This window comes from Gossypium hirsutum, chromosome A12 (assembly GCF_007990345.1).
Source record: "Gossypium hirsutum isolate 1008001.06 chromosome A12, Gossypium_hirsutum_v2.1, whole genome shotgun sequence".
NCBI classification, from domain to species: domain Eukaryota; kingdom Viridiplantae; phylum Streptophyta; class Magnoliopsida; order Malvales; family Malvaceae; genus Gossypium; species Gossypium hirsutum.
The window spans coordinates 86,510,215-86,537,140 of NC_053435.1; the positions used below are offsets into that span (position 1 = coordinate 86,510,215).

The 26,926-nt window shown below is 33.1% G+C and overlaps 1 protein-coding gene across 4 annotated transcripts; it reads left to right on the top strand.

Annotated features, from left to right (window-relative positions):
* Window positions 1-13,011: 13,011 nt before the first annotated feature.
* On the top strand, window positions 13,012-26,911 carry LOC107937596 (MAP3K epsilon protein kinase 1). Of its 4 annotated transcripts, XM_016870503.2 has the most exons (24): window positions 13,012-13,344; window positions 13,871-14,005; window positions 14,874-14,894; window positions 15,185-15,258; window positions 15,336-15,426; window positions 15,504-15,587; window positions 16,072-16,173; window positions 16,302-16,433; window positions 16,667-16,738; window positions 17,384-17,487; window positions 18,250-18,352; window positions 18,532-18,909; window positions 19,793-20,119; window positions 20,231-20,275; window positions 21,251-21,430; window positions 21,607-21,690; window positions 22,159-22,250; window positions 22,337-22,420; window positions 22,626-23,494; window positions 23,760-24,148; window positions 24,235-24,369; window positions 25,224-25,630; window positions 25,918-26,032; window positions 26,532-26,911. In XM_016870503.2, exons 1-24 carry the CDS (start codon window positions 13,285-13,287, stop codon window positions 26,706-26,708), a joined length of 4,260 nt encoding a protein of 1,419 aa, XP_016725992.2. In that variant the 5' UTR covers window positions 13,012-13,284; the 3' UTR covers window positions 26,709-26,911. The 4 variants fall into 4 exon arrangements, with proteins under 4 accessions (XP_016725992.2, XP_016725994.2, XP_040938902.1 ...); XM_016870505.2 differs by lacking the exons at window positions 13,012-13,344; window positions 13,871-14,005; window positions 14,874-14,894; window positions 15,185-15,258; window positions 15,336-15,426 and adding an exon at window positions 15,948-15,987 and having other exon boundaries at window positions 15,498-15,587; XM_041082968.1 differs by lacking the exons at window positions 13,012-13,344; window positions 13,871-14,005; window positions 14,874-14,894; window positions 15,185-15,258; window positions 15,336-15,426 and adding an exon at window positions 15,948-15,999 and having other exon boundaries at window positions 15,512-15,587.
* Window positions 26,912-26,926: the final 15 nt, after the last annotated feature.

A 26,926-nucleotide genomic window follows, 5' to 3' on the forward strand; every position in this document is an offset into this window, starting at 1 on the left:
TAATCTTATCGCCTTGTTCATATTTAGAGTGAAAGAACCTATAGGGGTTTAGACCAATGCACCCATCTTGGTCCTTTAACAATTCTAGCAGCTTCACTAAAATTAACCTTGTCGATGTTGTTTGCAAATCTCTTGGCATAAGACAAAACATCTGTAATACCTTATTACCCGACCTGATCGTCGGATCTAAATAACAGGATGTCACATTTGTCGTCGGAGCAACTATCGTCAATTAATTCGTACTTATATTCAAAACATGCAATTATAAATACACATTCATTCCAAATCCAGTAAATTGAACATACAAGGGCCTAATTGTGAAGTCCGAGCATGAAATAAGACTGAATTGTAAAATCTCAAATTTTTAGAGTTGGTATCATACTTAATTACTTAGTACCAATACTGTATCGATACATTATTTGGTATCGATACCAAAATGTGAACCTATTTGTTTTACAAAACAAAGGTATCGATATTTAATTTCTTGGTATCTATACTTTTTGTAAATTATTGATACATAATTAAATTTCGATACCGTTTTAACATTCTGTTTGTTTTAGAAAACTGTTCATATGGTCAAGTATCAATACCTAGTGCCAATGTATCAATACTTTTGTGCAGAAATTGTCAATATCACCTTTTAAAGTTTCCATTTCATGCTTATATACAAAACATTTTCCAATGATAATATTAAACACCTCAAACCTACCATATAAATCTAGATTCAAGCATATAACATAACATCACAATTCACAATTACAAATCCAACAACTCACAACCAAACTAAAAGATTAACTTGATCAAAATCTTAATATGTCTCCAAATTTACCTCAAACATCATGGCATATTAGGTATAATTCTCTTCCCTTTTTCCATCAACTATACATATGCTAGTAACTAGACTCTGATTACCAATTCCACACATTTTCATTTGTAACATTCTTGTAACACCCCTAACCTATATCTGTTGTCAGAATAGGGTTACAGAGCATTACTGAAATTTACAAATCAAATACAAATATTTCATAATATTTAACATTCATGTAAAAAATTATTCATGAGCCCTCAAAGCCCAGAACATACATTAGAATCAAGTAGGGACTAAACCGAGTACTTAGAAAACTTTTCACAAAATCTCAAAATTTTATCAAGGTGCAGGGGAGACAGGCTCGTGCCTCTACCCGTGTGGACAAAATAAGACCATTTCCAAGCCTTATTTCTCACCCAATTTGTATTCCATCTACATAAACACTTTAACACTTTCACAAACCAATATAAAACATTCAAATCAAGCCAAAAATAAGTCTTATACATGACATATCAACTCATATGTTCAATTATCCAAACTTACCAAAACAACCATACATACATATGGGCATATTTTACCAAATTTATACTATCACAAACCAATCATCAATATGCCTATACAATTTCCATCATTTATCCATTTCAAACACACATCAACATATTAAGACCACTTTTTACATATAAAAACATACCAATTACAAGCCATACCAAATGACTAATTTCAACCAAACACATACATACCATCCATGACCACTTTTAGCCTATACATGCCATTATAACCAAAATGTAATTACTATATATATAGAAATGAGCTGATGGATAGTGTAATGATATATTTGCCAAGCCTCTAACCTAACGAGCTTCTGAATTACTATAAAATAGAGGAAATAAAATAGAGTAAGCATTTAATGCTTAGTAAGTTCGTATAACATGAAATTTTACTTACTATTATTTCACACATAAGGTAAGCATACAAATATTTATCCAAAGAAATTTGACAATTTGTCTAAACACATATAATCTCAAGAAACATGTTAGTCATGTACTTCATGTGGATATCAAGAAACAAGGATGAGCTCATCACTTAACAATTTCATATACATATGTTTTCCACATCATATGTTCATATAACATATACATTCCATCTCAAGTTCAGATTATTCCATGTCAGAACTTTGCTCATGGAATTTATTTGAAATATCGATGAATACACAGGTAGTACACTTGAAGTGTACAAAACTGTAATCCGTCAATTCATATTCGGGAATGCCCATACGAGTAGTTAAACGGGAAGCTCTCTCTCAAGCCATATAACGGGAAGCTCATGTGAGCCATGTAACGGGAAGCTTATCCGAGCTATGTAACAGGAAGCTCATGCGAGCCAATAACGAGTAGCTTCGAAGAGCCATTAATCAAGAAACTCCAGATAGTTATATATCGAGAAGTTCAAGTGAGCTATATTGGGAAGCTCCAAGAGCCATTAATTAGGAAGCCTATAAAGAGCCTTTAATAAATCATAATTTCATCAAAATTCCCTTTATAAAAGTTATTTATCCATCAACAACCTTTCATTTTCTACCACAAAACTTCATAATTCAACTATATTCATCAATGGAAAAACCCTAAACGTAACACCCCTCACCTGCATCCAACGTCGGGACATGATTCGAGACGTTACCAGACTTAAACATTCACAACATGCGAAACTGGGCCACAAAATTTCACCAAAAATTAAAACATTTCGAACACATGCATATCGTCCCTTATATAGGTCTTCGAAACCTATAACATACATTGGGGTGGTTCGGGACTAAACCAAGAACTTTGAAAATCTTTGGGCAACTTAACTAATTTTCTTGCTTCGGAGAGTTACACGCCCGTGTGGATTGGGCCGTGTGGTCAATTTCAAGGCTATTTTCCAAGCCAATTGTCACCTTTAATTACCTACATACACTTATACATTTTCATAGCAATTGACATGGCATATTTGAGTAATTATATACTCACAATCAAGACACAAGCATGGCATTCTTACAACAACACATAACATATTACCAACCATGCATGGCAAACAAGCATATGCACATCACCAATATCAGACATAACATGAATAGCTAGATTTATAAGTCAGAATCATTAGCTCACTAAAGACCAATATATTTGACCAAATTATAATAACACATGTTATAAAACTAGGTCCCTATACATGCCACTCACTTGATAATTCTAGCATATGTGTTTATACTGTCAAGGTGTTGGCTTTATAGTGTGATGCTGCCTCCGACGATCTCCAACCCCGAGTTAACTTGACAACACTAAAAGAAATAGAAAGGAGGGGGTAAGCTTTACGCTTAGTAAGCTCGCATGAAAATAATAAGCAATTTACTAACATCCTTTCCATAGTAAAACTATCCCAATTGTACATTTACACATGTTCTGGTTAAGCTATTTTCTTGAGTCACAGTCACTAATTCATTTATATCTGGAGCTACAAAAATCAAAATTAATATCCGTAAATTTTATGAAAAACTAGACTCATATATATTTCTACCATAAAATTTTCAGAATTTTTGGTCCAGCCAATAAGTACAGTTTATTATTTAAATTCTCCCTTGTTTTGCTATTTGACAACTTCGACCACTCTTCACTAAAATTTAATTATCTTTAGCTCCCAAATTCAAATGAGGTTCTCGTTTCTTTCTTCTGAAAATAAATTTAATAATAAATCCAACCATATAAATTATGTTCCTTAAATATTTTTTTAAAATTTTTAATGTTTTTTACAATTCAGAATAGGGGATCACGAAATCAGTCTGAACCAGTCTTACAAAAATATAAATATCTCAAAATACAGAATTCCTTTGTTTGCTCTGTTTCTTTTATATGAAAATAGATCAATAAGATTTAATTCTATATCTCATTCCCCTTCTAGTTCAACTTTTACTATTTTTGGTGATTTTTCAAAGTCACTCCCCTGCTGCTGTTTTAGACTGTTTATCCCAAATTTCATTCCTTCACTAAAATTTCTTATTATCAACTTTCAAGATAATACTTATCCATATTCATCTTATCAAAAATTCAATCACATATCTAACTCATAATTTAAAACTCATATATTCATATTTCGGTATTATCCCACATTTTTTTCACGTTAAATTTCATTTAGCAAACTTGTTTCTCCCGGTGAACTCTTCGGAAAGTAATAATATCCGGTGGTTTTAGCACATAGCTCCACACTATTGGGCTAACATGTAATTGTGGCATACGCACTTAGCACCACTTTTCAAATTAACATGTATAACCATGGCATATCCACTTAGCACCACGTTACATGTTTAACCGTGGTATATCCACTTAGCACCACGTTAATGAATCAATATATGTAACCGTGGCATATCCACTTAGCACCACGTTAATGAATCAATATATGTAACCGTGGCATATTCACTTAGCATCACGTTACATGTTTAACCGTGGTATATCCTCTTAGCACCACGTTAATGACTCAATATATGTAACCGTGGCATATCCACTTAGCACCACATTACATGTATCAATATGTGTAATAGTGGTATATCCACTTAGCACCACGTTTTTTCATTTCGAAGTTTCAACCGAGAGTTCCTTATTTAATCTCAATTCACCAACCACAAATCACCGTTTGTGTCCATTAATTGAACAATACTAAAACTTATTTCATTTGCACTCTCTTTACAAGTCCATTTCATTTCACATGTTAAACATGTACTCATGAGTTTCAAGTACTTACCTGTTCTATCTCTTAGCACAACCACTCATGCAAACAGGACAATCATATGCAAGATCTCATATTCTCGGTAATCACCCATTTCTTTTAAATATCATATTCCATCAAATTTCTATTAACATCAAATTCAATACAATTATAACAAATTATATTTCATGTATATCAATAATAACATGAATAATAGGCTTATTAAATCACGCGAACTTACCTCGGATCCAGAAATGGCAATTTACCACTCTAGTCCATAACCTTGTATTTTCCTAATTTAAGCCCAAATCTCAATTTCCTTGATCTATAATATCAAATTTAGCCTACTAATTAGTCACTCTATTCATATGGGTCTAAAAATCATATTTTTACAAATTTTCATTTTGACCCCTAAACTTTTGCGTATTTGCACTTTTGCCCTAAGGTTTGGAAATTAAACTTCTTCTTATTTTCTTATGTTTTATGACATTCTGATCATTTTTCCCTTCTATATCAACATCAAATTCTCACTCTAACATGTACTTATGAACATTAGGTATTTTTACCGATTATGTCGTTTTACTCGTTTTCACTTAAAATCGCTTAGCAAAAGTTGTTTAACACAATTTCAAGCTTCATATTCTACCATTAAACATCAAAATACATGCATATCATTCATGGGTAAATTTTTAAACATAAATCCTAGCTCAAAATAATGGTAGAAATGAGCAGATCATGTTACCGGGATTTCAAAAATACATAGAACATTAAAAACGGAGCTTGGAATCACTTACTATTAAGCTAGCTTGAAAGCCTGGCCAAACGCTAAACATGGCTGCTCTTGGTACATTCTGCTGTAGCAAGAAGAAAGGGACACATTTGGGATTTAAAATTTGTCTTTTAATTCATTTTACCCCTAAATGACCAAAATGTTATTTTTACTATTATTTCAAAATTTACCCAGCCAAGGCCATTTTTGTCCAACAAGTTATACAATGGTTTAATTATCACTTAAGGACCTCCCATTTAAAATTTCATGACAATTAGACACCTCTAATATGTAAAACTCAACTTTTTCACTTTTTACAATTTAGTCCTTTTTACTAAATTGATTGACCAAACGTCGAAATTTTCATACGAAATTTTCACGAAATCATTCCGTGAAATCGTTGACCATAAAAATATAATAAAAATAAAATTTTCCTCATCGGATTTGTGGTCCCGAAACCACTGTTTCGACTAAGCCCAAAATCGGGATGTTACACTAGTACTTTGATAACTTTGCAAATTAATCCCCAAGATAGCTAAATTAAGCTATTACGATCTCAGAAACATAAAAATTACTAAAAACGGGACTTGAATACTCACCTAATTGAGGCAAAGTAAGCTTGTCTGTCTTGAAGCTCTAAACTAGGGTTTCCATGTCTTTTGATTTTAGGAAATATGATAAATGATGATATTTTATTTTATTTTTAATTATTTTTCATCTTTCCAATTTTATCATTTTCTTTATTTAATTTTCCATAGATGAATCATCATACTTATCTACTAACTCCTCTTAATGGTCTATTTACCATAAAAGGACCTCTAATTTTGAATTCCATAGCTATTTATACTTAGAGCTACAGAACTAAACATTTACATTTCATGCAATTTGGTCCTTTTATCAATGAAACATGTAATCGGTAAATTTTTCTTAACGAAATATTCATACGACATTCCTATTATAATGCAGACCATGCAATATTATTAAAATAAATTTCCCTCTGAACTCGGATTAGTGGTCTCGAAACCACTGTTCTGATTTTACTGAAAACGGGCTATCACAATTCTATACAAATTTGGGTCAAATTTACCACCTACATCCCATTTCAACATTCAAGCTCAATCAAACTATTTCATTCTACTACATCTTAAGCTTAACTCAAATACAAAGCATATAACAATTTAAAGTTTTGGTAATCCTCAATTCTTCCAACTATCAAGATAAATTCGTGCCTTAATACTTCAATAGATTTACCTAAAATAGGTCATTCCACATTTCTAAACTATCCATTAAAACTTAAAAGCATACCATTTACCAAATCCACATATCAAGAACATCATTAAGCATGCACATAATTCAATTCATCACCAAGATTTTTACCAACATTAACATATATACAATCCACATCAAAATACCAAATCATTTTTAAATCTTAGCAAAACATGAATAATAGACTCCTTTAGGTACATGCCATTAAACTAATAAGAACATCACCACTTGTTGAGTTTGGGATTTACTGTTGGATGCTGATAGCAATAAGCGTACTCAATCAAAACCTAACCTGCGCACGAAAAACAAAATTGCACGTTAAGTATGAACTCAGTGGTATTTCTATAATCTGAATATTAAATCATAATTAAAACATACAAAACAATGATATGAAGAACATAAGGTGCATATATCCTTTAAATATCATTATATTAATACATTTTATTTTGTAATCGATATTTCAATAATATAATGCCATATTTCTCAATTCATTTCTGAGCTTTCAATATCAAATAACACAATTGATTTTCATACAAATTCTTTTCATAATTCATTATCTCGATCCACATTTTTAACTCCCTATTAACTTGACTCAGACTCGGACAGTTATGTAGATCCAACCATCATACCAGTTTGGCACCCAGTGCCTATCGAATAAATCCGTAGTAAGATGTGCCCAGCGTTGGTCGATATAACCAAGAAATAGTTGTGCCTCGCATTGGTTGATATAATTGAAAAATGGACATGTCAAACACTTCCCGACATGTAGTCGTATAACCCTGAACACTTTTTATCCTCTGGCATGCCAATTATACCCGACCTTGCTTGAACCATTTCTCAATTTCATTTTGTAAGCCAAATTCTCAATTTCTTATCGTAGTCTCATTAACCGATCATTGTTCATGCAACAACATAATTAACCACAATATAGACTTCATCTCACATTTCTAACAATACTTGATATTTCAAAACTATTCAATTTAGTCCCAATCACAAACAATTAATCAATATCAAGTCAATCCAATTCATTTTTATCATTTTTAGCTCACCTTATGATCTTACCATACAATGCAGTTTATGAATGCAACAATTGAGATGGTTTCGATTATAGAAATACAAATCGTAAACTCCGAGTTATTCATCAATGTCTTTATCTTTTCTTTTCTTTTTCAATGAATACAGGTCAACGTTGTCTACAAATTAACATAAACTCATCAAATCATCAATTTACAAACAAACTCATACTCAATTGCAAATTTAAGTAACATTTACAATTTATTCAATTTACTCCCTAAAACTAGGACTAACATAACTTTCAATCTAGAACTCATATTTTCAATTCATTTCCACTATAATCCTTTTAGGACCTCTCATTTCTCATTTCTACCACAAATTTCAAAATTTGTGCATTTTAGTCCCTATTGAACAAAACTATCAATTAACTTCTCAATTTAATCATTTTTCTCTTTTACACTTAAAATCTGTCTGTAATAGGCCAATTTTGGCCTGGGCCCAAAAAAATAATAACCAAAGCCAAATGATGCAATCAGTCGAAAACAAGCCAAAAAGGGCCAAATTGAAAGACAATCATTAAATTGTGGCCAAATAAAAAAGATGGAGAAAGCCAAGGGGTTATCAAATTTTGTTGACTTGGTAAAAGGCTAAAAGTAGGAAGATATTATTTTTATTTTTATTTGTTTTTATTTATTTATTTTATTTATTTTATTAAATTAGTTAGGCTATTTTTAGTAAACCCCATATATATATAAATAGGGGTCTTTTGTTCTTTGAAAAGGGATCGATTACTTTTGGTATTCCTACTTCAGTTTGGAATTGGATTATTCTCTCTTTTCCTATTTCCATTGAAATTGAATTATTTTCTTTTCGCTTTCAATTAAGTGGGAATTTTGTCCATTTCATTTCAGTTTCTTTGTTTTTTCTAAATTCGTCCAATTGCTTTTAGCCCTTTCGTTTTTTATTGTTTTGCAATTAAGTTTTTATTATTCTTAATTTTGGCCCTAAAATTTGTTTTGACTACATTTTGGTCTTCCTTGAAGCTGTGTGTTTTGGAGGGTGGGGATTATTTCCCTTTTGGTCCCTCCTTATTATTCGCACGTTCGGTCCATTTCCTTTTATTTATTTTTGATTTTTCCCAAAATTTTGCTTTAAGGTTCGATTTAATCCTTTTTTTTTATTTTCACTATTTTATTATCAAATTAACTAATTTAATATATTATTGCTATTATTATTATGTTTCTATTTATATTTATTTTGTTATTCTAATACTATTATTATTTATCTAATTTTTATTTATCTATTTATATTTCTACTATTATTATATTTCTATTTATTATATTTTTATTTCTATTTATATACTAATATTATTTTCATTATTATTTTTCTTATATACGTTTTACTCTTGTTATTAACATTCTATTTATTTATTTATTTTACATTTTTTTGTTATTATCTATTTTAACTTTTTATATAGCGCTCATTTCAAATTTTTATACATTATTTACTTTAATATTTTCATATATTATGTATTCCAAACTTTTTTTTTACACATTATATATTTTGAGTTGTTTATATATTATTTTTAAAGAGTTTTATATATTATTTTATCTTGAATGGATACTCATTTAAAAAAAAACTATTTTATATAATTTAGATCGCTTTTATAACATCCATTTTAAATCTTTTTTATGTATTATTTGCTTAGAATTATTTTATATTTTATTTTAGATTTTCTTACTTTGTATTTATTTGTTATTTGCGATTCATTATTATAACATTTTGTTTATGAATTATTACTTTGTGTTGTACATTATTATTCCATCACATTTTATTTGCTTAAAAGGTCGTGTTTTAATATTGTTTAAGTTTTAAAATCATTTTATTCAAAAGTTTTCAAAATAAGGCAATACTCGGTATTTGACATCTTCGAGAAGATTGTGCCCTAACTTACTAGGTTCCAATTTTCCTCGTTGAATCTAAGTAACCGGGTACCCTTTTTCAATCAAAACGTATAAGTTTCAAATAAAAGCTTATTCTCAGGAATTCGAGGTGTTGTGTCCTAACTCACTGGATATGACATTTTGTATCTCGAGATAAGGATTTCTAAAAAATAAAGGCAATGTTCTATGTTTGGGAATCCGATAAATCGTTCCCTAACGTGTTGGGTTTCGGTTTTTCGTTGGACCAAATAATCGAATATCCTTTTCTAATTTTCAAATGTATGAGCTTTTGGAAATCAAGAATTGATCGTGGTTTTGAAGGTTTAAAGAATCATGTCCTAACGTGCTGGATGTGATATTATATTCCTTCGAAACAAGAGAATTTTAATGTTCAATTTGAGTTATTCAAGTGTTTTAAAAAAATTGTATTTCAAAATATTTTTTTTAATTTTAGGCATAAGGACATTGTTTAATCAATTTGGTACCAATTCTGGGCATAACGAGGGTGCTAATCATTCCTCATATGTAACCGACTCCCGAACCCGTTTTCCCAAATTTCGTAGGCCAAAATCGATATTTTGATCAAATAAAATGTTTTATTAGGTGACCCGATCACACCTAAACAAAAAGGATTGGTGGTGACTCCATATCTCGTTTTAAAGTAAATTCCCGTTTTTCAAAATAAAAATGGTTTCGACACTATCAATTTAGTACCTAAAACTTCAAGAATCCATCACTGACATTTTTCCAAATCTTTAACAATTTTAAAAATTAACACATGGGTGAGTTAGATTAAGCTCCCTAGATTTCAAAAACATAAAAATTATAAGAAAATGACTAAAATAAACTAACCAAATTTGAAATTAAAATTGAAACCCTAAGAGCTGAACATTCTTGGTGCTTTTTCTCCACATTCGATTATGGTTTTAGAAGAAAGAAAGAAAGAAATCTCTTTTTTTTTTCCATTTAATATTTTTGTTTTTATTTACTATTAATTTAATTATAAAATTTTTATAATATAATCATTGTGTTTCTTTGTTCTTACCACCCACTATACATTTAATAAGGTATAATTACTTTCTTAATCCCCACTCCTTGCTTCTAATTAAAATTTTCCAACAATTGAACTTTTTATCAATTTTACAATTTAGCCGTCGTACCTTAATTAAATACTGATTCAGTAAAATTACTTATTCCAAATTTAATTCACTTCTAATATAACTCCAATGACTTTCGGATAAGTAAGTCACTTCTAATATAACTCCACTTCCAAAATTAGATAAAATGGCGACCAAAAGGTAAAATTGGACCAATTAGGAATTTGAATAATTTAGATCCCTAATTTAAGAATTAACTAGCAACATGGAAGTCAACTTACCACTTTAGTCCATTGAATTGATATTTGTGCACTTTTCTCTATTTTGCAATTTAGTCCTCCTAGGTGTAAGTTAGTGTAATTAATCTATGATAATGGTTTTCCATACTATATTACTTAATGAGTAGCTAGCTAGACTTCGTAATTGCATATATTTTCATTGTTAGTCATTTTATCACCCGATCTCTTTTAGGTTCGATCTTTGAAATAGTTAGTATTTAGTTGAAACACAAAAATATTGAGTTCAATTCTTAAAATAGTTTGTATTCATTTGTAACACTTGCAGTTAAGCCGCTTTAATTTTTGACAATTTTGTGTTAATTTTTTGTTCGGCGTTCGTATCTTGTAGCGCGATCAATACCGCTTCCTTTAATGGCTTCATGTATTTTCCTATCCACCACGTCCTTCAATTCCATCATGCTTAACACATAAATTAATAGAAGCACAAAAACCAAAATCACAAACTTTGATAGGAATTTCAATAGTTCAACGGTCAATCCCAACGGTGAAGAGGCAAAGGAGGAAGAGAGGGACAACATAAGAGAAATCCAAGTCGATACAATCATATAGATAAAGGATTAGATGAGAGAAAAATTAGGTTTCAGGATTCAATTTGAGCATTTGGACTTAATTTTTGAGGAATCCAAACATACAAAGGTAAAGAGAAGGCTTTGTGTTGTCATTTGAAGGTGCCCAATGTCAGAAACGATGCTAGAATAACAAAGACGCGAAGGCCAGGGTTCCATTAAAGGATTGATTGAGAGAAAAAAAGAAATTTATCCATTTTTAGAATGAGTAATTAAATGAAAAGAATAATAAATTAAATGGGTTTGGTTTATTTAAATCAAAGTACATGAAAAATAAAATAAAATTCATTGCAGCTGGCTCGTAACGCTCAGTCTCTTAATTGGGTTATTAAATGACTTGCTTTGCTGGGTAATTAAATGAAAACAAATGTTAAATTAAGAAAGGTATAATTGTTTGAAGGTTTCTCGTTTTGATGATTTACGTTTTTTCTAACATAGTGCTATGTGATAATCTTTAATTGATTTACAGATTAAATTATATTCAGAATTAACACTGTTTGAAAGAGATATCAAATTGATAGATGAAATAAAATAATATATGTATTATATTGGACTACTGCATTGAAAAATTTATTAAAGAATAAGAGATTTTTTGCTTATTCCTTTTTGTTAAGAAGACAAATGTTGATTGTTAAATTCAATTATTTTTTAAAAATTTAAACATCAAATTTAATAAAAACTAAAATTAAAAATATAAATTTAAGAGTTAAATTTTAAAATATACCATTTCTAAAAATTTTCATGCCAAAAATCCGGAAAATATAAATTGTAAAGATTAATTTTAAACCTGATAAAAAACTTATTTATTTGTAAAAAAAACCACTATTTTATTTGGAAAAACCATCCGTCTGGCTAAAATTACTAAAATATCCCCTTTTTAAAAAAAATTGAATTAGGCCTTTTTTTAAAATTACATGACTAGGTTAATATTAAAGTATTAATAGAGATAACATTAAACTCTAACAAAATAAAATATTATTGGACTTTCTTTAATATCTATATATAAAATATTATATGTTAATATATGTGTAAGTTTGATCTTATATTGATAGTTAAATGAGTAATTACTTTTACCTTATCTAGTAATAAGCTGTAAATGAATTATGAGTTTATTATATATACTTATATCTTACATTTTACATCCTACATCTTTGAAGAAAATAAGTAAACTAAGATTTAAAATTTGTATAAAGAACTATTTTATAAATTTTATTTTTAGCATAAAAAAATAAAAAAATAATGGCCTGAAAATGCTCCCCAATCGGAAGCATTAGGCATTTTTTAAAAATTTAGTCTCCACCCTATTCACTTAAAAAAGTTACCATTTTTTTAAATTTAGAAAAAAATACTAATATTTATCAGAAAAAAAAAATTGAACAAAATTTCACCACAGTGCGTCAGATTTGGTATTAATGAATGATGATATACATTCAGATATTATTATAAATTAAACAATTTTTATTAAAAAATAAAATAAAATAAAGAATTCATCCTTCAATACGACAGCACGTCAGTAGCCGTAGTTTCGCCCGTTTTCTCATTTTCTGCCTCCTCCTGTTTATTTCATATTTTTGGGTACCACTCAGGAGCTGAGGCCTCCTCGCTGGATTCCTGCGTTTCTAAACCCTAATCTTTTGGTCTCCAAAAGATGGACCATTTCTTCTTCTTCTTCTTATAGGATTTTTTTTTTAAAATTTTTTTGGAAAGAGCCACCCATTGCTTTCCTCCGTATTTCTGAAAGAAAAGCAAAGAAGAGGGTGGAGGAAGAAGAAGAATCCTGACACAAAGCAATGTCTCGCCAAGCTACTTCCTCCGCTTTCCACAAATCTAAAACTCTCGGCAACAAATACGTTAGTCAATTTCCATAGTTCGATCTGTTTTTCTATTCCCCATTGCCTTCCTTTTCGTTTTCATTTATCAATCTCTTTCTTCTTCTGTTAATGACGGTGTGGTCGGTTATAAAAATTGTGGAATGTAAGTAAATAATGGAAATGAAAAAGGAAAATGTGAAGGCTTTATTCGTCAAAGGTTCCTCTCAATTCTCATTTTACAGAAAAGAATGAAAAAAAAAGGCTGGCTTAATTTGTATTTTTGAATTTCTCTGATTGGATTAGTGGTTGCAAATTTCATTTCAATTAGTTGACGACAAATCGGAGGGCAAAAAGAACGAGGTGGAAGAAAGAATTACGCACTTCCAATTTTCCTTTTCCTTTTTCTTTTTCCTCGTTCAAATCTTTTTGGTGATTAATGTTAAGTTTCTTATGGACCATTTATTTACCTTTCTATCCTGCTAATGACTTGCTGAATAATTATAGCACAAACCCTGAGAAAATTGAAAGATGACGTTTATATATTTTCTGCTCTTTTTTTGTGCAGATGCTTGGAGATGAAATTGGAAAAGGTGCATATGCACGTGTTTATAAAGGTTTGGATTTGGAGAATGGAGACTTTGTTGCAATTAAGCAAGTATCTTTGGAGAATATAGCCCAGGAAGATCTCAATATTATAATGGTTCGATTTTATATTCTCTTTTTGCTCTAGAGTTTATAAATGTGCACGTGTTTAATTTGATATTGGGTCTCATTATGATGGCCTATTTGAAAGGGTTTAGCTCTGTTGGCCATTTCATTAGTGTTTATATTCCATGTCCTTAAAACAACAGTTGGGTTCAGTCATTTTAGAACTGTTTTTATTGTTTTAGATTATACTATGTTTCCAGGGCATTATGATTGATGAAAGATTGTTTAAGCCAGGGTGCTTTTTTGACGGTTGGCATGTTTCTTAGGGTGTTTATTTTTTTGGAAGTATACTAAATTCTTTTCTCATCAGTAGTTTTATCTTCTTGACGTGTAATAGTTGACTCATATTTATAAGCATCATGTTTTGATCAAAGCTGCTTAAGATTTGCAATATTGAAGTTTTATTTGTTTTTACTGCTTCCAAGGACATGCATTTGTAACATCTTTTGGAAACTTATCAGTTTTATTGCAGAAAACTCTCGTCTGCAAAAAATAGGGAGACTGGATCTTAGTCTTCGAACATCTTTTGGAAACTTACCAGTTTTTCTGGAGAATATGTATGTTTTGTGGGTTTTGATAAAAAAAACTGTATTGTTCCTCTGAAATCTGCTGCAATTTTATTCCTAGGAATTTATCATTGTAGCCCTAAATTGTAGCGTATTTAACATATGTCCAACATTTTAAAATTTTTGGTGATAAACATGTAAAATGAAAATGGATAGCTGTATATTTATATTTGCTCCATATGATTGTTATCTTTAAATCATGCATTTATCATTTCCAGTTTTTGTTGTGTTAGCTTGTCTGACAAGTTGCTTTTTCTTTTGAATATGCTTGGTTGGTGGAATGAATCATTGCAGCAAGAGATTGATTTACTGAAGGTAACTCCCTCCTTTAAGCCTTAACTGCATTTTGGTGCTTTTTAACATTTTGCTTGTTATAATGCTACATCAGTATTCTCCCTTGTATGTTTGATGCTCATGAGTTCTGCAAATGTGCACTGAAGAAGTCTTACTGCTGGTTGGCTATGTTGCAACTATCAATTCCTTTTAATTTTCCTGTTAATTTTTTGCTTTTCACTGGCCATCTTCATGGTAGTTAGTTACTGCTGCTGGTCTCATTACTGATGGTAACAAGTTGGGTTTTGGTATCTTATTTGAATTATTTGTAGAATTTGAATCATAAAAACATTGTCAAGTATCTTGGATCATTGAAGACAACAACTCACCTGCATATAATTCTTGAGTAAGAAACCTTACATTGTGACTGTAGTGTACTCTGAGCTGTTTGAAACTTGTACTTATTGCTTTACATGTTTGAAGGTATGTGGAGAATGGTTCGCTTGCAAACATTATCAAGCCAAATAAATTTGGGCCTTTTCCTGAATCATTGGTGGCTGTTTATATTGCCCAGGTTTGTTTCTACTGCAAATTATTGCTTCATTTCCCTATTAAAGTATCATTTGGATATGCCAATTACTTGTTGAACAGGTTTTGGAAGGTTTGGTTTATCTACATGAACAGGGTGTTATCCATCGGGATATCAAGGGTGCAAATATTTTGACAACTAAAGAGGTAACCTACCAACTAGTTCTCTTTTCTCTTATTTCTTGTCCTTCAGGAGTTGTATTACTATTTCTGGATCAGCTTTTTTTAGTGATTTTCTTGCTATAAATTTGATTGTGGCGGCAGAGATCTGATAGAGAACAATACCATTTGACCTCCTTATTTTTGGGGCACTTGGAGACTGGTTGAATTTGGTTCACTTCATTCATATGTTTCATTGTACTTCAGCTGCTTATGTTGTGAGAAATCTGTTAAGATAAAATAATAAATGAAGTTGAAGTGCTGAAGTTTCCTAGAGTGGAAAACATATGAGCTGCTGAATTTTGGGCTATATTTCCTCTAACCTTGTGCGCTTGCTTGTTTGTGCAGATTCATTGTAGTTGCCATGGTCTGTTTTTTCCATGTCCAAGTTAGTTTGATGGTTGTGTCTTTAGGTTCTATGGATTCTCTTGGTTTATTCCTGACTTATCCTTGACTTAATTTCTCTTTCCAGGGTCTTGTGAAACTCGCTGATTTTGGTGTTGCAACCAAACTAACCGAGGCTGATGTTAACACACATTCTGTTGTTGGAACACCATATTGGATGGCCCCAGAGGTACTTAATTGATCCCATTCAATCATTGGAGTGAAGCTATTGATTGTTAGACTTGTTTTTCATAGTTTTCTTTTTTGTCTTATTTGAGGTAATATCGGATGCCTAACTTGGAGGTTAAAATATTTCAGGTGATCGAGATGTCTGGGGTTTCTGCTGCTTCTGACATTTGGAGTGTTGGATGTACTGTGGTCGAACTACTAACGTGTGTGCCACCTTACTATGAACTGCAGCCTATGCCAGCACTCTTTCGGATTGTGCAGGTATGTCTGATATATATATCTGCAATTCTTGTAGTAAGTTGATAAGAATAAGAGTGGATTCTTCCTGTTTGAGTTTTTGCATTTCCGTCTAGCTTTTATCTGCCATTTATATTGATTAATCAATCATTTCATATTGTCATGTTATTTTACTGCTGAAAAATGCTTTAACAAGTGCATTTTTTTTTCATGTATTAAAATTCCTTATCTTTTTCTATTTTTTAACTTCCTTTCAGGATGAGAATCCACCGATACCTGATAGTCTATCTCCAGACATTACTGACTTTCTGCGCCAGTGCTTTAAGAAGGTAAGGTGGAAGATAAAGTGAAGTCCTAATTTGTGTTTTGATTATTTCTCAGCTTATCAAAAGTTTATTATCCATAAATCATTTTTGGTTTGAACTTACAGAATAGTCTCAATTATTAGCAAGGAAAGATCTTTATCTATGTGAATGAGATGAATGTTGATCTTATAACATATGAAGATCGAAAGGGAACCAGATATTCATCTTTGCCCTCCTTAACAGTGATTCAAATGATTCTGTTGTGCAATCTCTCTTTTCCTTTTTGTTGCACTTTCTAATAAACAAATAGAATAAGAAACAAGAAAGCTGCTTTCATTAAGTTCTAGAATAAGCGAACATAATTGTAGCCATGAAATCTTTAGGTAGAAGCCACCCTTAACATGAAATGAAGTAACAAAGCTGAGAATGTGCAAAATCATGATAAATTTGATAGATTAATTGGACCATGGGGCTGAAAGAATATATGGCCTTTGATCTTAGTTGTTAGTTTATACGATAACTACATCTGTTAAAATAATTGTTCACAAATATGATGATGTTTGCTAAGTTCAAACAGTGGTATCAGACTGAGGACTAATCCTCCGTTGACCCCTTTTAAGTCATTGGTAATTTGTTACTTTGTTTGATGATACTTCATTGACCTTTCAGGATGCTAGACAGAGGCCCGATGCAAAAACACTGCTTTCTCATCCTTGGATACGAAACTGCAAACGTGCCTTGCAGTCTTCTCTGCGCCATAGTGGAACCATTAGGTAGATTGTATATTATATTGTCATTAATGTCCTTTGGTAGTTGTCTTGTTGGGTTTTGGTAGTGTTTTTGAACTATATGGTCCTGCTTATCACACAGACAGCTACAATAACTGATCTGTCAAGTGATAAGAGTTTTGATTGATTTTCGTCTGCATTATTTCGCAACTATTTGTTTGCTTAGGATTTTGTTTTAAGAGAAACCTACAGCTCCTTCTAATCATGAAAATAATATATTGATCATCCATTATATTATACACACAAGATATATCCGCTCCATTTTGAGCCATACACCTTGTTTTACATCTGTACTCCTGTCTTAGATAATTGATTTATGTTGCCATATTTTGTTCTGACAGTCTGAATGTGAGACTACAATTTTTCAAGTTGGAACATATTAGGTTCTTGATCCTTTTCTAAGATTTTACAGATCTTGCTCCAACTTCATTCCAACTACCTCCATGCATTATGTACACTTCAAAAATTGAAACCAGAAAGACCAAAAGAAAACTAAAAATTAAAAATAAAATAGATTGAAAATTTCTGAGTTTTTATCTAATTATTTGAAAATTGTGCAACTTTCATCTCATTTGTTGAGATAGTTCACTTCTGTATTTTAGCTAGAAGCTGCCAAAAAAAAAAAAAAACTCCTTAGTTGAACTGACAACTAAATAATGCTATTTAGCCATTTTGATCTTGTTATATTTACTTTTACATTATCTCATGATGGCTTGCACTCCAATTGTTTTGCTATTCCTTTGGCAGAAACTTATCAGAAACTGTTGCAGCAGATGGAGAAAGCTCTACTGGTGATAATCAAAGTGCTGGAAAGACTCTTCCTGTGCACAAAGCGGAGGCATCTGAAACAGTGAGAACTTTCTCAACCTGAACCGTTTTTGCTAGGAAGCCTTGGATAAAGTTGAAAGCTTCAAGATCAATAAATAGAAATTAGTTTAAGTTGTTTGAAGAACAATTATTAGTTTTTCCATTTGGCTGAAGTGAGACAGATTTTATCACGTTAATGACTTCCAATCTTTTGATTGTCAGAGCTCCAGGAAAGAGCTATTATCAGCAGAGGGCACCAATGAAGGCAAGTATGATCATGATCATTCTGCAGATAGTAATCTTCGTGAAGAAAGAATAAATAATTTAGATGATGATCTACTATCAGACGAAGTTCCAACCTTGTCCATTCATGAGAAATCTTCGTTAAGAAGTAGTTCTGGTAGACTGTCTGTTAAGAATGTAGTGGCTACCCCTGGTCCTGCTCAGCTTCATGAGATATCACAGCAAGATGATGATATTGGATCTCCTAAATCAAGCCAGAAACATATGGAAAAAAGACTTGTAGGTGAAGAGACTTCTGTTGATATTGGGAATAAATCATTTTGTTTTGGACCTACTCAGGATGCCGGCCTGCAAAAGGTAATACTACCTGAAATGTCTTACTGAAAAAGTAAATGTTAGGTTAATAAAGTTTAGATTTATTTACCTTCAAAGTTTCTTTTTGGTGTATTCTATGACTTTACCATGTATGTTTACATGTGGGTGCTAGATGTGTCCATGGTCCAGGCCGGGCCGTGGCCTGATTATAAAATTTCCAAGCCCGTGCTTGGCCCGGCCTGACCCATCCAAAAAGCCCATATTATTGCTTAAAAAATAATAAAATATATTTTATATTAATATTTATATATATTTATAATTAAATTAAAGAAATCATTTTATCTACATTCAGGCTGGACTGGGCTGGCCCGTGGACAAAGCTTCTTTGTCCAAGCCCAGCCCAAGTCAGCCCAGACTGACTGGGCCACCTGGCCCATGGACAGCTCTAGTGGGTGCTTAGGTGTGTGCTTGTGTACATTTTACCTGCATTGTTTGAAAGACTTAATCTTGGTTTCTATGACATCATTATCCGGTTATCTTGATGAAACATATTCTTCACTCATATGGTTTGGTTAAGAACAAATAAGCTATTCTTTTAGATTTTAAAGATGTTCAGGAAACCAACCAGCATATGCATTCATTATCTGTTCCTGTGTTTATGTGTTTTTCAGATCAAATTTACAGCAATGGTTATAATATTGGGTATTCTGCTGTGTCCTGGTCCTCTGTTTTTCCTTCAAAGAATTTTTGTTACTGGTTCACAGATTTCTGGATTGTGATATTAGTTACCTATGATTTTCTTTTGTAAACGCTCAGTCTATGCACACTGCTGATTAACATTTTAGCATTCATCTTTCTCACCTTCCTTTTTAGTTCCCTGCTGAAAGTAGGAGTGGATTCTGACAATTTTATTCCAATTTTGAAGGCTACAAAAGCATCGGTGACCTCACCTGGGAATGAGTTAAGTAGGTTTAGTGATCCTCCTGGAGATGCTTCCTTGGATGACTTATTTCATCCATTGGATAAAAGCTTGGAGGAAAAAGTAGCTGATGCTTCAACATCTGCATCTGCATCGAATGTGAACCAAGCTACTGTACCTGATGCTGGCAAAAATGATCTAGCTAAGAAATTAAGGGATACAATTGCTAAGAAACAAATGGAAGAAGAAATGGGACTGTCAAATGGTGGTGGTGACATACTTCGCTTAATGATGGGTGTTTTGAAGGATGATGTTATTGACATTGATAATTTGGTATGTTAAATTATCCATCTGGTTTGCTATGTTTGGAGTACTATGCATATTTGCTGTGCTAGACATGAAACTAATGACATTGTCTCTTGTTTATGATATTCATGTGGACAGGTTTTTGAAGAGAAGTTACCCTCTGAGAATATATTTCCCCTACAGGTTCCTCACTACTTTCAAAAAGTGGCCTTGATTTATTTAGTGCTGTGGAACCTCTTATAAACTTTCTTTTGCTTGAGCAATGCTCTTGCTTTGAGTATATTGAGGTTTTTTTACCTATGGTCATTTTAGATGCATATCAGTTCGTTAACCTAATTTATATGTGGTTTAAAGTGACTTTTATACCATTGAGCATGGGCAGCAACTTACTAGAATTTTTTACAATTTTATCTGTATTGATAGTTGAAGGTTCAAAATTTCTGACAACAACAGAATTTATGTTCAGCCTTGTAGATTGCTATAATGATGCATGTGTTCAAGTTTATCCATCTGAGCCTACTGTCAGGTTCCTTCTCCTAAGTACTAAGTGTTATATTTTTACTTATATTATTAAGTGATAGTTTAGTTGTTTTAGTCTTAAATTTCCTTCTGGTTGATTTAGCCATCTTGTGTTTCACCTGCATTTCTTGCTGTTAAGTTCAGTCAAGCAAATCCCTTTTTGTGCAGTTCAATCTATTCTAATTTTAAGATCTTTGTATTTGAAAATTCAAATTATACTGCCACACCTTTTTATGGATTCTGGGTTTTCCACTTTTTTCTTCTTAGCTATGACAATTTTCTTTAATTGTCTGTCTCAAATAGGGCAGGTATCTCAAGTAGTGGGAGTCTTAGGTTGGTTTTGCATCTCATTAGTCCTATTATAAGTAGACTGTGTGAATACTAGGGAGATTATTTTAGGAGTTTTTTTCCTTAAGACCTATGATTGAATGTATATCTCAATATCACAAGGACAAAAACATGGTCTTCTAAGTAATTAAAATTATTTTTTATCTTTTCTATACTTATTATCCTTGTTGCCATTCCATACTGTATGTTTTGAATTACCTTTTACTAATAGTGTCATTTTGAATCTTCCTTATGTTACTGTTGTTTCTGGAAGTGGAGAGACCTAAAAGCTTATTTTGCTTTGCACTATAGGCAGTTGAGTTTAGTCGATTGGTTAGCTCACTAAGACCAGAAGAATCAGAGGATGCTGTTATGACTGCCTGTCAGAAACTCATAGCAATCTTCCACCAGCGACCTGAACAGAAAATTGTTTTTGTCTCCCAGCATGGTTTGCTGCCTTTAATGGAATTGCTTGATATCCCAAGAACTCGTGTATGTCAATCATGAGGCTCTCTTTCACTCCACCCCCCCCCCAACCAAACACTTCCTATGATGAACAAAGGAGAGGGGGGTAGGGGAGTTAAAGAGAAAGTTTTTAGACTGTTTTCAGCTCGGTTATGAGCTCCATGAAGACGAACTGACAATGTTAATATTTACTGTTATCTCAGGTTATATGTTCTGTGCTTCAACTTATTAACGAGCTTGTAAAAGACAACACTGATTTCCAGGAGAATGCTTGTCTTGTTGGCTTGGTAAGTGCTATTGTCAAAGTTTTATTTATTCACAAAAAGAACTGTGCGCAATTGTGCAGTTATTGGATAATTACTTAGTAGGCTGTGGGACCTCACAAGATTTTTCCCCCTTAATGGATAAGAAGGTGTCTATGCAATTTCACAACCTTGCTAATTCCCAGGCTTGTGAAGCCTTCTTGTTCCACACTAACGAGCTCTTACCTTGAGAGTTCTTTAGGAGTTGGGAGGTGAAAGTAAACTAAAGAGATTTCTTAATGAGGCAACACCTTGGTTTTTAGAACCTTTAGATTATCCTTTGGTTGTTGTTGTTCCTGTGAATGAAGGTTTTGAGTCATATATATGTTTGTCTTTGTGTGTTTGCTTTTAACTTCCTGGATTGATGTTTTCCACTGCAATGAGAAGGGGGAGGGAGAGAGTGATGTTATTGTAGTATTTATGCAGTTTTGTTCACTTCAAGTTATATTATAGATCCCTTTAGTAATGAGTTTTGCGGGGCCTGATCGTCCTCGGGAAGTTCGGATGGAAGCAGCTTGGTTCTTGCAGCAGCTTTGTCTGTCAAGGTGTTGAGTACTCACCTCCCATTATTTCAATTGCTTTTAATTGATGGAAAAGAGTTGTACTGAACATGCTGGTTCCTTCTTTATAGCTCCTTGACTTTGCAGATGTTCATAGCTTGCCGTGGAATCCCTGTTTTAGTTGGTTTTTTAGAGGCTGATTATGCAAAGTTCAGGTCTGTATGTATATGTGATTGTAGTTCATATGCTTTTTAATGCAAGACAGATAACAGTATACCGTTCTGTAATTATTATAAAATTTATCCATTCAGAATCTCCTTTGTTACTCTTCTACCCTTTTCCTTTTTGTAGCATTTACATTTTGAATACTCCAGTGTACTTCTCTGCTTGAAAAATGCTCAGTATCCTCTTCTTTCACAGGGAAATGGTGCACCTAGCAATTGATGGCATGTGGCAGGTTTTCAAGCTTCAACGATCAACCCCAAGGAATGATTTCTGTCAGATAGCTGCAAAAAATGGGATATTACTGAGGCTTATTAATACTCTGTATAGTTTAAATGAGGCAACTCGACTTGCTGCTAAATCTGTTGGGGGTCGATTCTCATCAGATGGTTCAGCTCGACAGCAACGTTCTGGTCCTTTAGATTCCAGTCATCGTCTGTTTTCTCAGAACGAAATTCCACTCTCTCCAACTGATCATTTGTTAGAGAGACATGGAATGACTGAGCATTCGTTTCCAACTGTAACTCAAGAATCTTCACGGGCTTCAACTTCACATTCTCAGAGGTCAGATATCAATCTGCCAGATCCTCGTTATCTTTCTATTGACGGTGACAGACCTCGGTCTAGCAATGGGGCATCAGATATTTCAGTTGGTTCTAAATTGGCAGACTTTACTTCCATGGAAAAAGTTGCAAATATAGGCACCAAAGAATCCTCTACTACTTCCATAGGGCGAGAAAACATGGATCGGTGGAAAATTGATCCTGCTGACCTCAGACAGCCAAAGGCAAGTAACTCTATAAACAGGACATCTACTGACAGACTTCCCAAATTGATAGAAGCTATGTCAAATGGATTTCCCACTTCAAGAACTACTCAGGCAGAACAAGTTCGCCCGCTGCTTAGCTTATTGGAGAAGGAACCTCCTTCTAGACGTTTCTCCTGTCAATTGGAGTATGTACGCCACCTGCCAGGATTAGAGAAACATGAAAGTATACTGCCTCTACTACATGCTAATGACAGGAAAACCAATGGTGAACTAGATTACTTGATGGCTGACTTTGCAGGTATATACTCGCAATTGACCTAGTGTTCAGTGCTTTATGCAAAAGTTGAAATCTGTAAACTTTGACCTTATCCTTCCCATACTCGTATCATCATTGGGAATTGGTGAATCCTTGAAAGATGCTTATGCTTGAACTTCCTAAGTCAACATCATATGTTTTAACTTTACCTTTAAATGAGTCTTATGACATTTTCACTGGGCTGCTTATTAATTAAGACACAGTTACGACTTTTATTCAAGGCTGGGAGTTTTTTTGATGATTTCAGAGGTCTCTGGCCGTGGAAGAGAAAATGGAATTGTGGATTCTACACCTAGAATTTTGCATAAAACAGCGAGTAAGAAAGTTGGACAACTGGCATTCTATGAAGGAGCAGCATCCAGATCCGGTATAGCTTCTCAGACGACATCAGGTGTATTATCTGGCTCAGGTGTTCTAAATGCTAGACCAGGAAGCACAACCTCATCAGGGTTACTGTCCAACATGGTATCAACAATGAATGTGGATGTTGCCGGGGAGTATCTGGAAAAGGTGGCAGACCTTCTTCTTGAATTTGCCCAAGCAGATACTACCGTTAAGTCCTACATGTGTAGCCAAAGCTTGCTTAACCGTCTTTTCCAGATGTTCGATCGCATTGACCCACCTATTCTTTTAAAGGTGAAAATATTTTGGCTTTCAGTTTCATGTTTCACGTTGTTTATTCTTGTCTGCTTTGTGCTCATTGTTCATTATCTTTTTCTTAGATTCTGAAGTGTATCAATTATTTGTCCACTGATCCAAACTGCTTAGAGAATCTTCAGCGAGCAGATGCAATTAAGTATTTGATCCCCAATCTAGAGCTCAAAGATGGACCTCTTGTATCCCAAATGCAGCACGAGGTTTGTGTGCTTAGTTTTTATTATTATGCCTAAAGTTGCGTTGTAGTCTGCTTAAGGGTTACCAACTGTGATTTTCTGAGACTTCACATTTATTCTGTGTTGTGGTTCACCTGGTTTTTATCTAAGTCTTGCCGGTCTCATACTTCATCTATGTTACTTCAGTCTATATTTTTGGTAGTTATTCCCTGGATTTAATTCCATTGTTGACTGAATTCCTTAGATTATACGATGGCACCCACATGGTTTTTGAAAAATCTTGGGAACTCGTGATATCTTATCTTCTTACCTTGGATCATATCTAGAGCTCATAACAATGCGAAAATTAAAGTTGCTATGCTAAATAAATACATAATTTCTCTATGCTTTTGAAGAACTAGTTCTTTGTTACTTTGCAATTTTTTTTCCCTTTTTCTTTACTCATGGATCACAGATTTTTCTACCCCTGCTGTCTTCTTGCAACCCAAACATCCACATCTATGCCCTTTTTGTTGTTATTTATACTATTGATTCTTCTTTCGTACATTTATACTTTTTGGAAGACCTAAATTTTCCTTTCAATATGTGGGTAAAATATTGTAAATTAGCTTTAGAGAGCTGAGCATTGAGCCTTGAGGGCACTGAAAACTATGCCATAAGTTCAGCTTTTTGTTTTGACTAGCCTATTAATTATATGAGTTACTCCGTTAATTTCTCATGATAGTTATTGCAAGTGCAACTTTAAATCTCAAACCAAATTTTATCTAAAGTTCTCTTATCTAATTATGGTTCTCATTAAATTGGCTTTAGTTCTTTCTCTTTGCCAACATGCCTTTGTATTGTTCTTTTAATTTTCCATCACGTTTTCTTTTCTGAAGGTTCTCAATGCCCTGTTCAACTTGTGCAAGATAAATAAGAAGAGACAGGAACAAGCAGCAGAAAATGGAATCGTTCCACACTTGATGAGTTTCATCATATCAGATTCTCCCTTGAAGCAACATGCGTTGCCACTACTGTGTGACATGGCTCATGCATCACGTAATTCAAGGGAACAGTTGAGGGTCCATGGAGGATTGGATGTGTTCTTGAGCTTGCTTGATGATGAGCTGTGGTCTGTGACAGCATTAGATGCACTTGCTATTTGCTTGGCTAATGACAGTGACAACCGAAAGGTGGAACAAGCTTTGCTAAAGAAGGATGCAGTTCACAGATTGGTGAAGTTTTTCCAATGTTGTCCAGATCGGCATTTTGTCCACATACTGGAACCGTTCTTGAAAATTATCACGTAGGAGATTCTACACCCTTGCTTTGGTTATTTCGTAGTTTTTAGAGATGGCAGTATCTGCGTGGATCAGATTACTGATGGTTAATGACCTAAAGGGAAACACCCTCAGCCATTCGTTGTTTAAATTGGTTTTATGCTTACATAGTTGCATGATCAGTTTGGTCACGCTTAACTTTTTAAAAGTACCTATCCTCGTTCTTTATAATTAAATAAGACTAGTGTGTATAGAAATTCTGGTTCCTGGTTTTGGTTTTGCGGGATTGACGTTATTTATTATTGGAATGCAGGAAATCATCCCGAATAAACACAACATTAGCTGTTAATGGTTTGACGCCACTGCTGATTGCAAGGTTGGATCATCAGGATGCTATTGCCCGTCTTAATCTACTTAAATTAATTAAGGTCAGTATTACACTTTCCCCTGTCAGAATTGTGCGCCTTTTTTTTTTTTTTTCTTTCTAAAAATCAATTTGCAGATTCCTGAAACTTGTTCAGTTAGGTCCATCAAGATTGTTCTTTTTCCTTGCCGTTTAACTTTTGCCACTTTTTAAGAAAACAAACATGTATTCCTGTGTCAGTCATATAAGGGGAGCTACTGTGCGATTGAAAATGTACATGATATATGTTAGTTCTCATTTCTCACAGGTGGTATAATTCACTGCATATATGAGAGGATTTACCAATAAATATATGGTTCTAGAAGTTGGAGAAATAGGGCTAGTTTTCTAAATGTAGAGAGAGGGGGAGAGTAGATTTATAACTCGAAGGTTTCAGTTGGTAGCTATTTTTAGCAGTTGCTTATTAGAGTTCAGTTGGGTTCATATTTATGTTGGTCAATGACGGTTTAAGAGGGGTGTCTGAATAGGTGGTGATTGAAATTGTAAAATTTAATTGTTGGCAGGCTGTGTATGAGCGCCACCCACGGCCAAAACAATTAATCGTGGAGAATGATTTACCACAGAAGCTTCAGACTCTAATAGAGGAACGAAGGGATGGACAGCGATCCGGGGGCCAAGTGTTGGTGAAGCAAATGGCAACTTCCTTGCTCAAAGCCCTTCATATTAACACCGTCTTGTAAATTCATGTGTCTTAAACAAGTTTCCTCCTTCCCCGGATGTATGTATGCATGTATATTTTGATTGTTTTGGAAGGAATGATTTTCCCTTTTCTTCCCCACCAGTAGCTCCTTTTGGTTTTTCATCTCACAGCAATGATCTGGTGTCTCATTTGTGCTGCTTGTTGGGGGCTTTTATATATAATATATAATATAAATTGACAGAAGAGAAGTGTATCATT

Bases quoted from the DNA above. Each gene is read 5' to 3' on its own strand.
- LOC107937596 (XM_016870503.2), top strand. From the start codon at position 13,285: ATGTCTCGCCAAGCTACTTCCTCCGCTTTCCACAAATCTAAAACTCTC. The intron at 14,895-15,184 runs GTAACTCCCTCC...AATTATTTGTAG, and splicing joins AAGAGATTGATTTACTGAAG to AATTTGAATCATAAAAACAT. The intron at 22,421-22,625 runs GTCTGTATGTAT...CTTCTTTCACAG, and splicing joins GCTGATTATGCAAAGTTCAG to GGAAATGGTGCACCTAGCAA.